This window comes from Octopus sinensis, linkage group LG11 (genome assembly GCF_006345805.1).
Source record: "Octopus sinensis linkage group LG11, ASM634580v1, whole genome shotgun sequence".
NCBI lineage: Eukaryota > Metazoa > Mollusca > Cephalopoda > Octopoda > Octopodidae > Octopus > Octopus sinensis.
In genome coordinates, this window is record NC_043007.1 from 59,300,844 (window position 1) to 59,316,992 (window position 16,149).

The window sequence follows — 16,149 nt, forward strand, 5'->3', positions numbered from 1 at the left end:
CTGGCATGGGTTGGGTGGGTTGCCACTGCTGGAATCAACTCATTTTAAGATATTACTCAGTTCGCTATTTCAGATATTAAAGGATGTGCAGATATGTTTAATAGCTAGATCAGAAGGAAGAGACGGTGCCTATAGCATGTGAAGCTATGGCACTGCCTCTTCTTAAGTCGTCCAGTGTTGATAAGATTGATACTGTTAACATTCTGTTTAAACTGTTGCAAGCTGATGATTGCAGATGCAGACATTTACAAGGAGGAAATTCCAGAGGGCTGATATTTTAGAAAGAAATGACTGAGCAGAGTAGTTAATGTAGAGTCTGGAGTATCGATTATTTAAAAAAAAATTTATTATTGAGTGAAAACAAGATTGACAGGAAGTCATGGGAGGATGTTGCTGTGACCTGTTTTCATGTAATCAGTGCAGATTTTGCATTCAGTTGTTTTGGGTATTGTAGGTTAAAAAGAATGAAGAGTGGTTGTGTAAAGAGTGCTTGTTGTTAGATGTTTTGGTAAGTAACTGATGTATAACAGGAAAGCTGTGACATACCAGAGTAGATAGTTGGGTCAAAGAGACTATTCCATGAGCACAGATCATGGTAGGCCAATCTCATGGGAAACTACTGGTCCATGAGATGAAAGGCAGCTGAAGCCCATAGTTAGGCAATTTTAAATGCAACATAGTCAAAAAGTTTGCCGATGTTGAGGGCAACAATTCTGTCACTAATTTTCATTAGCTCAGGAGCACATTGGTGAGTGATGTATGGGAGTAGTTTTGCAATAGATCTAGCTTTATGAAAGCTGTACTGGTAGTCATTAAGGAGAGATTGATTGATTTGTGGTGTTGAATAGTATTGTTAATGGTGGTCTCTGTTGCTTTTTAATTGAGAAGTAAATGTGATAGAAGTTGGAGGGGTTGCACTTCTTGGGAATTAGAGATACTGTATTGCATTTCCAAAAATTAAGATGTATCCTTGTTAAGAGAGAGAATCAAGAGTTTAATGAGGGTACAGTGAAGGCAATGGAAGAGACATTCTCATGGCTAGTGATCTTGGTTTGAATTAACTGGAGGCACTTTTATACTTCATATGTATGTGTGATGGTGGTGTGAAAGTGGGTAGATTTGGAGGGATTTACTCACATGCAACTTGAGGGTAGATTCAAAGAGAGCAGCAAAGCTGGTTGTTTTTTCTGTGGGAGTACTGGGTAGAAAATCACTATGGTTGAAGACTTTGGCAAATCACTAAAAGGATCAGCTGCAGTTAAGGAGGTGGGGGAGCTGTTCAGTGCACTAAGACATCCTTTGTAGTTTGGATGATTGCCTTGTATGAATTGTGGTGCATTTGTAGAGATGGATAGTTCTCTTCAGTTGCTGGAGATCATGTTTTTAACCTGAACAGCTGTAGCACAGCTATGAATAAATCATTAGGGGACTAAAGAAGCAATCAATATACGAGGGGCGTTCAATAAGTAATGCCCCTGACCCACTTCCCATAGCAGTGGAGCAACGAAACTTGAAACAGTTACTAGTCTTTTTCTACATAGGAACCACCCAGAGTTACGTATTTCTCCCATCGTTTGATGCAGCTCTGAAGACCGTTTTTGTAGAAGACCCCAGCTTGGTCCTCCAACCACGACGTGACTTCAGAAATCAAGGCTGCATCATCTGGGAAACGCTTTCCTTTAAAAAACAACTTCATGGCTGGGAAGAGGTGAAAATCAGAGGGTGCAAGGTCAGGAGAGTAGGGGGGATGGGAGATGAGTTCATAGCCGCACGCCTGTGCTTCTGATCTGGTGACACGCGAGTTGTGGATCGGAGCGTTGTCCTGCAGGAGGAGGATGCCTTTGCTGATCTTGCCCCGCCTCTTGATTTTGATAGCTTCTCTTAATTTCCTCAAAAGTGAAGCATAATAGACTCCTGTAATTGTGGCACCCTTTGCCAGGAAATCTGTCTTCACTACTCCGTCCTGGTCCCAGAAGACTCTAAGCATGACCTTGCCAGCGGAGGGCTGCACCCTTGCCTTCTTTGGAGGAGGTGAGTCACTGTGCTTCCACTGCATTGACTGGGCTTTGGTCTCTGGATCATAGTGACGGACCCAGGTTTTATCCTATGCAATCAGTCTTTTGAAAAATTTTGACTCATCTTCTTGGCACATCTCCAAATTCATCCTCGAGCAATCGACGCGTTCTTGCTTCTGGAAAGGTGTGAGCAACCTTGGAATCCATCTGGCAGACACCTTTTTCATATGCAAATGGTCATGAATGATAGTTTCCACAGACCCGGTACTAATCTTGACCTCATGGGCTATTTGGCGAATAGTTATGCGGCGATCTTCCAAAATGGCAGCCTCAACTTGACAGACAGATGCCTCATCAATGGCAGAAGGGGGTGACCAGATCTGGGAGCTGTTTCCACAGAGTTCCGACCATGTTTGAATTCACGATGCCAGCGTTTTACAAGGTCATATGATGGGGCATCATCACCATAAGTTACTTTCATTTCATCAAAAGTCTCCCGTGGTGTGCGTCCTTTCAAATACAAAAACCGGATCACTGCTCGACACTCAACATGCTCCATTTCACACTTGACTCAGTTCAAACACCTGTAAATCGGAAACCACAATTAGTTCAGAGCTGTAATTTGCCACTTAATCTATAGAGATATAAATAGTTGCACATGCAAAATTTCAGCTATATCAAACAACTGCAAGTGGGTCAGGGGCATTACTTATTGAACGCCCCTCGTAGTAGGAACGCTAACAATAGGGTTAATTTTAGAACCTCAGATTTTTGAACTTAACGCATTCTGTTCTGTTTCATTTCTCTCTTGATAACTTAATATATTGTTTTAAAAATTATATTATAATCTTGAAATAATCATTAATTTATTGTATTCATTAGGAGTTTTGAGATGTAAATTTGTCTTTAGATTTCTGTAGAAAATATAATTTCCAAACCTGAACCGTAAAAAATGATTTCTTACTTGTTATGCATTATGGTGGGGGTCAAATGCTGTGTTTATTTTCATAGTGCAGTTTGTAATCAGTTGCATTTTTGTGTTTCATATTATATTTGAATTATGCTGAATGTATTTACATGCAGAATAAAATTGGAGTTGTTTTAATCATGTTTTGTTGTCAGTTGGAAATCTACACATTTAGTCACTATTTCACTGTAACTCATGTTTTATTACAATTTGAATAAATTTTAAAGTTGAGGTGTGATTGTACAGAAACTAATATCTTGAAGTGAACATAATAGATGATATTTTAATAATAATGTAACTGTTTTATGTTTCTTTCAGAAAACTGAAAAAACTGAATTTCTTAGTTTTTTCTATAAACATAGTATGCATGTATTGACTGCTCCGTTATTTGCTAACACTACAGACAATAAACCTAGTAAAGGTAAGTTTTTTTTGTTTTTTGATACTACCTGTTTTATAACTAGCCAGTATTCTTGGCATTTTTGGATCTAATGAAAATGGATTGTTCTTTAATTACATTTGCGTAAGCAGCGTCTAACTAGATATTATGCTACCATAGAACAATAAATATGAATACAGAAAGTTAAGTGTTTTATCCATACTTTTTAGACTAATTTACACGTAAGAATTACTTTATACTTCTCTTAATAATGTTCAGTTTTCCTCAAATATATTCTCAGTATCTAAAGTTGAAATGAGAGTTCAGTTAGATATTAACTGAAATGTTTGAAATAATATAAACATCTTGTAAATTGCAGCAATAGTAACAAACTCCTGTGGCTTTTCCCATTTCCACACTTATTTCTTCTTTTTGTCTCCCTTCTTTGCTTTGTTTTGTTTTGCATTCTCTAATACATGAGAATATACATGGTTGACCAATTTTAATAATAATATATTGGTTTAAAAAATAATATTTGTAAATTATTTTCCTTTTTTTACCAGATGATTATCAAACTGCTCAACTTCTGAGTCTTATAATGGAGTTACTTTCATTTTGTGTTGAACACCATACGTATCACATCAAGAATTATATCATTAGCAAGGACCTTCTACGGAGGGTTCTTGTCTTACTGAAGTCCCAGCATGCTTTTCTAGCCTTGTGTAAGTGATCAAAATTATTCTTGTTCAAGTCTATCTGTAATTGGTATTATTTATTCACCATTAAGCATTAACTTGGTACCACTTCCAAATTACTATATAGTTGATAATAAAATTTATTGTATATTATCTTAATTGCATAAGATTTTAATTTCTCTTAATGTAGGTGTATCAACATTTTCTTTGCAGACCATATTAATTTACTAATCTTTTAGTGTAGGCAATTCTTGCTATCAAAAATTTATTTTGAAGTCTAGATTGTAATTGTAGTGTAGAGCTTGTATTAATATGTCTACAAATGACTTCTATTAAATTGCAATCACAATTTTTTTTACAGGTGCCTTGCGATTTATGAGAAAGATAATTGGCTTGAAAGAGGAATTTTACAATCGTTACATCACTAAGGGAAATCTATTTCAACCTGTTGTAGATGCCTTTAATGCTAATGGTGACAGATATAACCTGCTGAACTCTGCCATGATTGAAATGTTTGAGTTTGTGAAAATGGTAGGTTGTGTAATTTTTTTTTTTGTATGGAATTTAAAAAAAATTGTTCTTCCAGTAATTGACAGTGCACATTTAAAATGACTATAATATACATGTGTATGTATGCATATACATAGAATTTGTATTAGGTGGTACAAGCAGGAGAAATAGAAATCAATGTGCAATACTACAGATCATATTTATTTATTAGCTGAACAGCTACATAAAGTGACTTGTTGGGGTAGAGAGTTCACGGAAAGTGAAATGAACAATGAAGTTGAGAGAGAGATGAAAGGAGGAGGGAGAGAGAAGAGATAATACAGGTAAGAGAAGTGTAAAAAGATAGGTGTCTACAATAAAGAAGTAATGTGATAAGTACAGAGACAAATTCATGTCTGATTTAAAAGTTTGTGAGATAGACAGATGATGAGAAACATGAAGATGGAAGATTTTGAGATAAGTAGATCATTGTGTGTGTGTGTGTGTGTGTGTATATATCTTTTAAATTTGTTTATGGGAAACGTTTTGAATATGCAAATAAAGCTATTCCATTATGCTAGCTGCAGTTTAATGATGCTGACTGGTGAACCAGTTTTTGGGGTTGCATCGAGCTGTACTGATATAATCTCTCTCTATATAAACGGCAGTTTGTCTGTGCGTGTTTCTGTGTGTCTGTTTTCTCGTACCCTCACTCTGACCACGGCTTTCAACCGATTCTGATGAAACTTGACACACACATAGCCCAATGTCATAATTCAAGACTAACGCAGCGAAAATTTTGAAAAGTTCCCCCAGTTCTGAAAAAAATCGATAAATTCGACATGGGGTCGAGAATCAGAAACCCAAACCACAGACCGTCTAGGGGACGCAACTCCACCTTTTTTAACTCTCAAAAAAAATTTACCATCATTTTTTTTCCATTTTTTTGCTATTTTTTGGCTATAACTCTCTAAAAATGCTTTATAGTTATTTCCCTTACAAACCTGAGCAACGCCGGGCGATACTGCTAGTGTAGGATAAATAGAGTAATAATAATCTTTGGATGGAATTTATAAACATTTAATGCATTGCTATGCTTGTTTCCACAAATCACGTCTCTTCAGATCACAATCCGTATTCATGGGATGTAGTCCATAGTATCTGTGGGCATCAGTTAGATCATCTTCGTGGATTCATTTCTTCAGGCAATATAACATTAATGGCTGTTTACTAGAGAGATGTTTATCCCTTTAGACCAGTGGTTGAGTTATGATCTACCCAATGCTCATGGATACTACAGACTACTGTGATCTTAAGAGACATGTAATTTGTGGAAATGCACATAGCTATGCATTATATATTTATAAATTATAATTAATATTGTTAATATTACTATATATATACACATATGGTTATGTGATTGCATGTGTGTATGATGGTGGATCCTACATTGATTTTTGACAATTAACTGAGTAAACTACTTCAGTTAATGTGAAGTGGCTGAGTATTCCAAAATCAGTGTCTCCTGATTCTCAAGCTGAATCATTTTGACATAGTATTTAACAAAGCTGGCCCTTTGAACTTTAGGTACAATCTATCTGATGGGCTTCCACACAGTTTCTGTCTACTAAATTTCATTCACAAAGCTTGGGTAAAAAGATACTCGAGCAATATGCCACTCAGTTTTATTGAACCTTGGACTTCATGATGTTAAAGCAAATTTTTTATTCACCTGGCTATTCTCGCATCCTATATATTGACATAGAGGACATGAAGTAATAATGATGTGTGTGAGTGAGAAAAGTGAAGGAGTGTGAGGGAGTGATGGTGTAAGAGTAGAGAAGTGAAGAGACGACTTTTCAAATATACAGCAGGTGATTGCAAGTCAAACAGACGAAGAAATTCTTGCTTGACTTCCCAGCTGCACACTAAAGATGATGCGTGTCGCCAGAAGTCAGTGCTTGATGTGAATTGGGTAGAAGTTTTGGAAAACGACAACCAGAAGCAAGGCTCAAGGTAAAAGGAATAACTGAAAGAAGACAAAATGAATCTTAGGAAATTGAATCAAAGCCTGAAGTAGAATGATTAAGAGTACTGGAAAGGAGACTGCAATAAACACCCATTATTTTTGATGAGTACTATGCTAGTATATATAATATAATTCTATTTTATACACACACACAAACTTTTAACATGCCATCTTAAAAACAGTATTATAGTTGTGGCATGAGCTTTTGCGTGTTACGATTGTTTTGTGTACATTTCTGCATGGGGATAGTGGGAACTAATGATTGGTAGAGTGTTGAAAATTGTGGAGAGAGTTCCTGGTTGACTGAAAAATTTTTTGGTTCTTTTAGCACCATGGGTAGCCATGATGAAAGGCCTTCCAGCTGCAATCATATTACGCATACGCACCCTTAAAAAGGGACAAATTTAGAAATGGAAACCCTGATATACAAGACAACAAATGATGTAGGTGTGTGTAACTCACACATGTATATAATGAGCTGACACAAACTGAGGCCAGTTGTGTCTGTTTATGAAATCTTTCTAATGTCCACTTCTCCATGCTTGCATGGGTGGGATGAAATTTGTTGAAGCAGTTTTTCTATCACTGGGTGCTCTTCCTGTTGCCAACCCTCACCTGTTACCAAGTAAGGTAATATTTCCATATGACTAGACATATTTTCACAGAAAATTGGGAATGGACACTCTTTGTATGGTGATGATGTTTATTTATAACCATCATGTGATGGTTATAAACATATGCATACACAACTGGCTTCTTTCAGTTTCCAGCTACCAGATCCACTCACAAGGCCTTGCTTGACTTGGAAGACACTTGCCTAAGGTGTCACACAGTGGGATTGAACCCAAAACTACATGGTTGAGGGACAAATTTCTGAACCATACAACTATGTATGCTTTTGTGTGAGTTGGTGTTTCCCCTTGTCTTTATATGTTTGCTGACATTTTTCATTTCATACACTCGTCTCACTCATAAGACTTTGGTCATGCTTGGATACTGCTTTGAAGGGTCTTAGTCAAACAAATCAATCCCAGTACTTCTTGTCTTAAGCCTAGTACTTATTCTATTGATCTCTTTTGAACTGCTATGTTTCAGGGATGTATACAAGCCAACACCAGTTGTCATGGTGGTGGAGGACAAACATATACACACACGCACGCACACACACACACACACACACACACACACACACACAGAGTAAATAAACAATAGTCTTGTTATCAATACAGGTGGTGTTGCATGCTTGCAGTTAACTGAAAGCACATCTGGGTTTCTTGACATGTCTTCACATGTTCCGTGATCTTTGTAAACAGATTGACTCATAGCTTTGTCCAGACTGTTTGTTGTTCAGTAGAGTAGGGAATTATTACCTTACTTGGAAATAGGTGAGGTATTGCAGAAGGAAGGGCATCAGGCATCTGGCCTTAGAAAATCTGCCTCTATGATGTATTTTGTTTGTGGAATAGGCATTCTTTGAGGCACATGTGCTTGTGCACACACATATGCATACATTTATAAATTTGTTTATGTCTCATCTATTTTGCCATGCTGGCAGAGCTTTGGTGAATACATATAGCAGCACTGTTTTAGTTTTCAAGTTAATTTTTTTTCTTTTTAAATTCCACATATCTGTGAAAGCCCAGAGCTAGCAGTTGATTTGTTAGTAGGAAATAGTAACTATCTGTGCAGAATGTAGACATCCCACTCAGGCACAAACACACATGACAAGCTTTGTACAGTTTCTGTTTATCAGATTCACTCATGCAAGACATTAGCTGGCTTGGAGCATCAGACACTTGCCAAACATGCTGTGCAGTTGCACTGGATCTAAAATCATCTGCTAGCGAAACAAACTTCTTAATCCTGATTTAAGGTTCGCTGTCACACAGGAGTATACTTCTTTGGTTCATATGTGTGTGTGTGTATAGTTCAAAACAGAAGATGGACAGGTGAAGGAACAACTAGCAGGTGTATTAGTTTCAGGCAGAATGGAAAAGTCTTTGATGTTTCGAGCTTATGCTCTTCAACAGGAAGGATTGAGAGAGAAAAACGTGTGGGGATTAACGGTTCAACAATATATGTATATGGTGGTGGTTGTCTTCATGTTATGCAGAGTCTGACCACCTCCTGTACCAGACATAGGCAGAATAGTTGGTGGAGATTCGTTTTCCATGGGTTTGCAGATGAGATTTGAGCCTAGCAAAAGAAAAGCATGGTCTGTCACAAACTGTATGCACAAAAAGGTCATTGTGATTCAGCTTCTCAATTGTAACACTCTTTTTTAAATCTCAAGTATTGCATGTGTTATCCTGGCCTCTTCAAATGCTTCCACACACACACACCACACACACACACACACACACACACACATGGCCCAATAGAGTGTGGTTTGAGGGAGAATTGGCTGCTCTTTTATATATATGTGTGTGTATAGGTGCAGGCATGGTTAAGAAGTTCACTTTCTAATTTTGATTTTGATTCAGTCTCAGTTTGTAGCACCTTGGGTTAGTGTTTTCTATTTTAACCTTGGACCCATTGAAGTTTTGTGAGTGGATTTGGTAAATGGAAGTTGAAAGAAGCCCATTGTGTGTGTGTTTTTGTGAGTGATTTTTATTTCCCTCTACACATTTGTTTAGCTACATGTTTTGCTTGCTGGTTTGTAAACAATGTCTTTGCTAGTTATGTATCTGCTTGCAGTCTGGCATGAAAACATGTTCAGGCAGCTTGTATTTGTCTCAGATTGGGATATTTTTACCTAATTGGAAACAAGTGGGGATTGGTGGTAGAAAGGACACCACTGTTCCAATATGCTTTTGTTTGATCTATGCAAGCATGGAAAATGGATTTTAAAACAAAGGTGATTATATGCTATATATGACAAAAAGCAAAACAAGATGGGTTAGGATAGTAGGGTGTAACTTCAGAGATATTTGGCTGTTATTTGCTTTCATCTGGCTTAGCTGCAATGTAGTACTCTTCCAAATTGGCTCATGCATATATATATAACAGAGAAGATAATAGGGTTTGATTTGAAAGGTAGAGTTGGTTACTATTTCTACCAATTTGGGATAATATGTAGTCTTTTTGTTGGTTTTACATACACAAGACAAAGTGTAATCTGGTTTTTATTTCTAGCAGTCTGTGTTGTCAAATAGACGTCAACCTTGTTGGGCCACACATATGGACACACAAATAGGGTATGGTTTTGAGATGGTGCTTATTTCTACCACATAGTTACTTCTTTGTTGGCTCATATAAAATTCCAGTAGGGTGGGGTGTTATATAAGTATAGTATTTAGAATTTTTTTTTTTTCAAATTTCATGGTCAATGAAAGTGATATCGAATGAATATAAATTGTCTGTTTGCAGCTGGATGCCCTTCCTACAGCCAACACTTAACAGAGTGCATTAGGTACTTCTGTGGTGCCTGCACGAATGCATTTTACATGCACATTTTACGTGGTGCCAGCACATGGCACCATCACCTGGAGAGTCACCAAGTATCTTGCAAGACAAGGACCTCTCAGCTGAGAAAAGTGACCATTTGGATAACATTAATAGTTTACTTATCAATTACAGATGTAGCATTATGTAACTTTCTGTTATTACATACTGAACCTAGCATGGTCTCAATATCTTGTGACGGGTAATGCTCTAATTAGTAACCAAGGGAGATAAATCGAACGCCATCTCCTTTCAAGGGACAGACAGAAGGAGAAGGAAACACTATATTAATTGATTTTATTAAGATTTTAGAAATATAAGTTTGCTAACCATGTCAAAAATTGATAGAAGAGAAGGCATGAGAAATATATTTATCAAAGAAAGTTAGAGTGTGAGAAGAAAAGCAGCCAATAAATGTTTATATATACACACATTCACTCACTCACTCAGAGTGAGGAGAAATAGATATACACACAAGTATATTATTAGTAAATATAAATAGCTGTGATAGTGGAAATTTGTTACTGATTATGAATCTCTTTGTGACTGCATTTCTACTAAAGTACACTGCTTATGTTTCAGTCAATAATATAAATCAGAATTTGGAGAAATTCAATAAACTTTTTCATTATGTAACTGATGCTTAGAATTTAACTTTTAGCAAAATTATGAGGGAAGGTTTTAATTTTAATGTGAACATTTTAATATTTGAGGTTTTCTTCCACAGAAGCATGAGTTGTTGGTTTAATAATGGTTATGTACATGTATCTTTTTCATATGTGATATTTTAGTAGTTAAGAAAAAACTATACTTGTCTAAAGGATGGGATGGTCATATTAATTAACTGGTAATCTTTTCTTTGTCAAACTAATGAAATAAAGTATTTGTTGTTTATTTTATTAATGTGTAAATGTTTCTGTGAATAAAACTGGAATTAAGTTTTTGGTAAAGAACTAGTCAAATTTTATAGCTTCAAACAATAAACAAATGAAATGTTGAGGTACATCATGTGTTGTGTGATGAATATAACTGATAGAAAAGTGAAAATTTATTAACACTTCATATTTGTTGGTTTCTATATGCAGAAATGAGAAGACTATATACTTTATCCACAATCTTGTGTTTTGAATTTCATTTAATCTAATTTTGCTTTTTCCTCACTAAATTACCCTTTCGTTGTTTCTACACATTCACAAAACAGCCTTAATAAGCCAAGGCTTGCTATTGGTTAATATGTAAACAAAACATAAGTAATGAAATGAAACTATTGTACTGTAATTTTCTTACAAAACCTTGTTCAAAGTTAGTTCTCCAGATTCAGTTTTCATTGCTTTTGATGTACAGAATATAGATAGTATAAGTAAGAAACAATTAACTGTAAATTTGTTGAACATAGGTGTGGTCTCTAAATTTGAAAATCTATTTTAAGGTTGGGTGAACACTAATTCATCCATAATTATGTTTTATTATTAATTACTGGAGCCAGTTTTAAAAGGTTATTTTTCCATGTGTGATTTGAATGCATTAATCAATACTTGAAAGCCTGATACTTTATAAGTTGAATTACTACTTTTGTCATGAATGCTACACATTTATAGAAACTTTCAGTTTCAAATTGTTGGCTTAATAACTTTTTCTTCTGTATGTTGTTGAAATTGAAATACTTAGCAACATTTCTTTCATTGTTTGGTAAATTTTCGTGGTTGATTTTAATACACTTAACCCAGTTCAACATGTATGATTGAAAGCATTTAAGAGTTGCCCTTTGTATTAAACACTTAATTATAGTCAGTTTGTGTAATTTCCCTGGCTTAATATTGAAAATTTTATTTTTTAGATTCATATTTGTATAAGATATTTTATTATTTTAATCAGTAAAAGTTAACCAAGTGCCTCAAGGGTGAAAGTTCTGTGGATGCCATGTAAGAAATTCCTAACCCTTGAGATTAAAATAATAAAATATATTCATGTATTGAGTTCTGTTTAGCCTGTTTGTTTTACTAAACTTATTTGTATAAAATATAAATCTAACATTCTGTTTATTGTGATTATTTTGGAATAGATAGATTCATCGAGCCTCATGTGTTATTGGTTTCAGCCAGAGGCTGAAGCCATGCTGGATAACTTTGTGAATTTCACTCCAATATCCATGTCTTATTTAAATAACAAAATGTCATTGAATCATTTGAAAACATAGCATTTATTTATTATTTATTTTATAGGAGGATATCCGATCTCTTTGCACAAACATTGCTGAAAATCACATTAAAGATCTAGAAAATGTTAACTATGTAAATACATTTAAATCTTTAAAACATCGGTATGAGCAGCAACAGGATAGAATTAGAGAAAAATCAGCAACTGAAAGGTAAATATTTCAAATGAATTCATTAAAAAAATTTTTTTTTGATCTATTCAGTTTAAATATTAAATAAATGCAATAAGTATCTTTATCTGAGTGACTCCAAAAATTTGTGCAGTTTTCTTGTGTTTGGACTAAATGCTGCTTTTCTTATTAAGCAGTCAACTGCAAGTATTACTGCAATCAACAAGAAGTAACACTTTTGTTACTGTATTTATAACCCAGATACAACCCTTGTGTGTTTCAATTAAATTCTAAAATAATCGTGAATTTAGACTGGTTTCATAAAACAACTTTTTATTTTTCAACATGTTTGTGATTTTTTGAATTAAAGGTTATAAGTAAATTCAACAAAATATAAAATCAATAACATTTTTTGCTTAAACATCAGCTTAGAAAATGAGTTATTAGTTAAGTTATACAACAAAATTTTCATGCAGAAAGTGTTTAAAATACTGGATATCTATCAGTCAAATGTAATGCACATGAGACAGGAGTACCTTAACGGTACAGAATGAAATACTGAAATTAACTAAATGAAATGAACTCACACATACATAAATACACAGAAACACACATAATAATGATTCTCAATACAAATTAATCAAAATTTGTCACACATCTTACAGATAACTTTAAAATAAGAATGAGGTAAATTTGAAAAAATATGTATAAATCAAACACACACACACACACCAACCAACCAACTAACCAACAATTTCTAAAGATGCTCACATCTTTCTTCCAAGTATGTGGAAAAACTATCTCGTTTTCATCTTCATTTATGTTTTGTGTAACGGTTCATTTCTGCAGTAATCATTTCAAAAGGGAAAGTGAAAAATAAAAATCTAAGTTTTGTTTCCTTAGAAAAACTGTGGCTATGTCTAATATTGTCCTAAAAATAACCGAGGTGCAGACCCCCCCCCCCCACTTATTATTGCTATTGGGACTGTTGTCTGATTGTTTTACTTTCAGAAAACAAATATCTGATTTATAATCACATGTGGCTTTTATGTTAGCCATATATTTTCTCTGATTATTCAGAGAATTCAACCCACTGCTTGACAACATGAAACTGGTATCCAGTTTTCATTCATAGTGAATGAAACTTTTCTGAAAATCAAAGTGGGAGAAACGGAAAAAAATCTCCAAAAATTTGTAGCACTTGGATATCATGTAAAATAATGTTGGACAGTATAGCTCAATTGTTTACATAATGAAATCATGTGTTTTCCTGAATGTACTAATGAGATTTGTGCTAAACTTCTCACTTTCAACCATTTTAGTAAAATTTGCCAATAAAATTCTCAGCTGGCTACAACTGTCTTGGTATTGAAAGGGTTAAATGAACTAAAATTACTGCAACTGTTGTTTGCTCACTCCAGCTATACATTAATATTTATTTATTACTACTTACTAATGGTGTAGTGTACTATGACTTAGTCAGGTTTTCAGTCTGTTGATAGGGGGCCATCTTATTTATTGTAGGTTTGCTTGAAGACCAAATTATGTGATCTAACAAAATGTTTGTCAGTTACACTCTGCTCAGGTTGCTTTTTTTCTTTTAGCTTATTTATATAATATAGAAGGATTAAGACTACTTGTACAAAATTGGTGTATTTTGCTTATTGTTTTTGTTTTTTCAGCATGCCATCTATCCTTCGTAACAGCCGTTTCCGTCGTGATGAACGAGCACTTGATGAAGAGGAAGACATGTACTTTAATCAAGATGATGATCTTGATGATGGAGAGAGTATTGTTCCTATGGGAGACATCTTAAAGAATAAGCTGGATCCAGACTTTGATCAGATCAGTCGGTTTATTGAAAATAAAAGAGGTAAAAAGCAATTATTTTGTGGGTGCTTGTGTGAACACATGTTAGGTGGCTCGTGTTATTAATTTTCAAAACTGGAGAATTTAGTAGAACCAACAAACAATAAGGTGGATATAGAAAACAATTTAAAAACAAGATATTTGTAAAATTATTTGTTTTAATCACAAAAAAAGTAAACTTCGGTTTTTTTTTTTTTTTATAATCCTAATATAAAATGGGTTAATATTTATTAGCAAAAGAAGCAGAACTGTTAGGTCAATGGAATAGTTGTGTCCATTATTGGATTTTAAATTTAACATAAAAGTATGACACTGTGTAATCCACTTTTTGTTCTTAGGTAGTAAGTGTTTGTTGATAATTGTGTTACGAAAGGTTATTACTTCCTTTAAACATTGATTTTGTGACTTGAATAATGTTATTTCAAAATTTATCTATTTCATATCAAGAAACAGGTGAATTTGCACTTTTTCATTCACATAAAGTTATCAAAAGCAACAACATAAATTTAAGCTGAACACAAAAATTTGGAGCTAATTTTTTTTAAAAAGATCTGTGAATTGCTTTCATGTGTAAGCCACCCACCACTAAATATAATCTGCAATCATGTTTCATTTACATATTCTTTGATAACAGTGTTTGAAACCTAGTATAAACTGGACTTTATTCTTTTGGGTATACTCCTATGTTCTCCTTGAATTTATCAAGATGAGTGCCAAAGATATAGACTTGAGGACATCCTGCAGCCCATTTTGCTGTAGTTTTTCACCAGAGTCTCAACCAGCTTTATATACTTCTCTGCCTTGTGATTGTTTAAGAAACCTTGAATCATTGTGATAAAGCTATTCCAAAGTGCTCCTTTCCTCTTGAGCATTTTGGAGAATTTTAAATGCTCCAAGAGCTTCACCTGTAGTTTGACAAAAACACCTGCATTGACAACTTAGGTAGGAAATCTTAATAGTACTTAAAGTTTATAGACTCCTTATGAAGAGCTCTTGTGACACATTGTTTCATTAGACCTAATTTTAAGTGCACTGGACTCCACCGATGACTTACACTTAACAATGTCCCTTTTCATACAGAATTCTAGACTATTGTAACTAGCACTGCCAATGATAGTGTGCTGCTGTCCCAAAGGCAAAGGTAGCAGGGAAATTCAGTAAAGCTATTTTGGAAGCCCATTCATTAGTAATGTTACCATTTTGAAGTCTGATAACCTCCTGACTATACTAATTGTACTTAAAGACATCTAGCAAAGTACTTGTCATCTGTTGGAAGAAGGAGAGCTCATTTTAACAAGTAGAAAACCTTTTAAAACCAGGTGATGCTTCTGATTTGTGACTACACTTTCGTCTTAACTAGATTTCTGATCAAGTTGTAATTATTTTAAATTTCTTCTCTTTTTAGTTGCATCTCTGAAACTGCCATCTGTATTTACATCTTTCTCTTGTTCTGACCTGCTCTTTCTTTCTCTCTCTGACAGAGTGGGTACAGGAAGTGCAGGATAGTGTGGCACTGAGACAATGGGTGATGTAAGGTTTGGGTATATGATAAGAAATGAAATTTTGCAAGCCCTACATTGGAAGGGTCTACCATGCAGAAGTATAGATTTTTTTGAGCATTCAATGGGTTCCCACCATGTTCTTGGGATAATGAATCTTGTGGTTCTCTTTCCTTCTCTGCACCATTCTGCAAAGGAGTAAAATAAAATTGTTTTCATGATATAAGATTTTCACTATTCAAGCAAGCAGAAATTGTACATCTTTACTTTGTAGAATGTAGTGTTCACAGGTGAAAGAGGTGCCCCAAGTTTATCGTGATCCCCAATAGGCATGCAAAAAATGTCCCTTGTAGACCCCACTTATTTAGTGGGTGCTGTCACAGTACTTTTTCATTCTTGTCTTGATAAATTACAGATGTAGCAAAATATGCTTCCCA

At 34.8% G+C, this 16,149-nt stretch overlaps 1 protein-coding gene across 2 annotated transcripts in view; it reads left to right on the forward strand.

Moving 5' to 3' along the window:
• LOC115217184 (serine/threonine-protein phosphatase 4 regulatory subunit 3A) overlaps nucleotides 1-16,149 on the forward strand; it is a 56,962-nt gene that overhangs the window by 34,449 nt on the left and 6,364 nt on the right. For both annotated transcript variants that reach the window (XM_029786813.2, XM_029786814.2), the window contains 5 exons: nucleotides 3,301-3,403; nucleotides 3,925-4,083; nucleotides 4,418-4,587; nucleotides 12,241-12,386; nucleotides 14,027-14,217. In XM_029786813.2, the coding sequence (XP_029642673.1) occupies nucleotides 3,301-3,403; nucleotides 3,925-4,083; nucleotides 4,418-4,587; nucleotides 12,241-12,386; nucleotides 14,027-14,217 (769 nt within the window). The remainder of the gene's footprint in view (nucleotides 1-3,300; nucleotides 3,404-3,924; nucleotides 4,084-4,417; nucleotides 4,588-12,240; nucleotides 12,387-14,026; nucleotides 14,218-16,149) is intronic.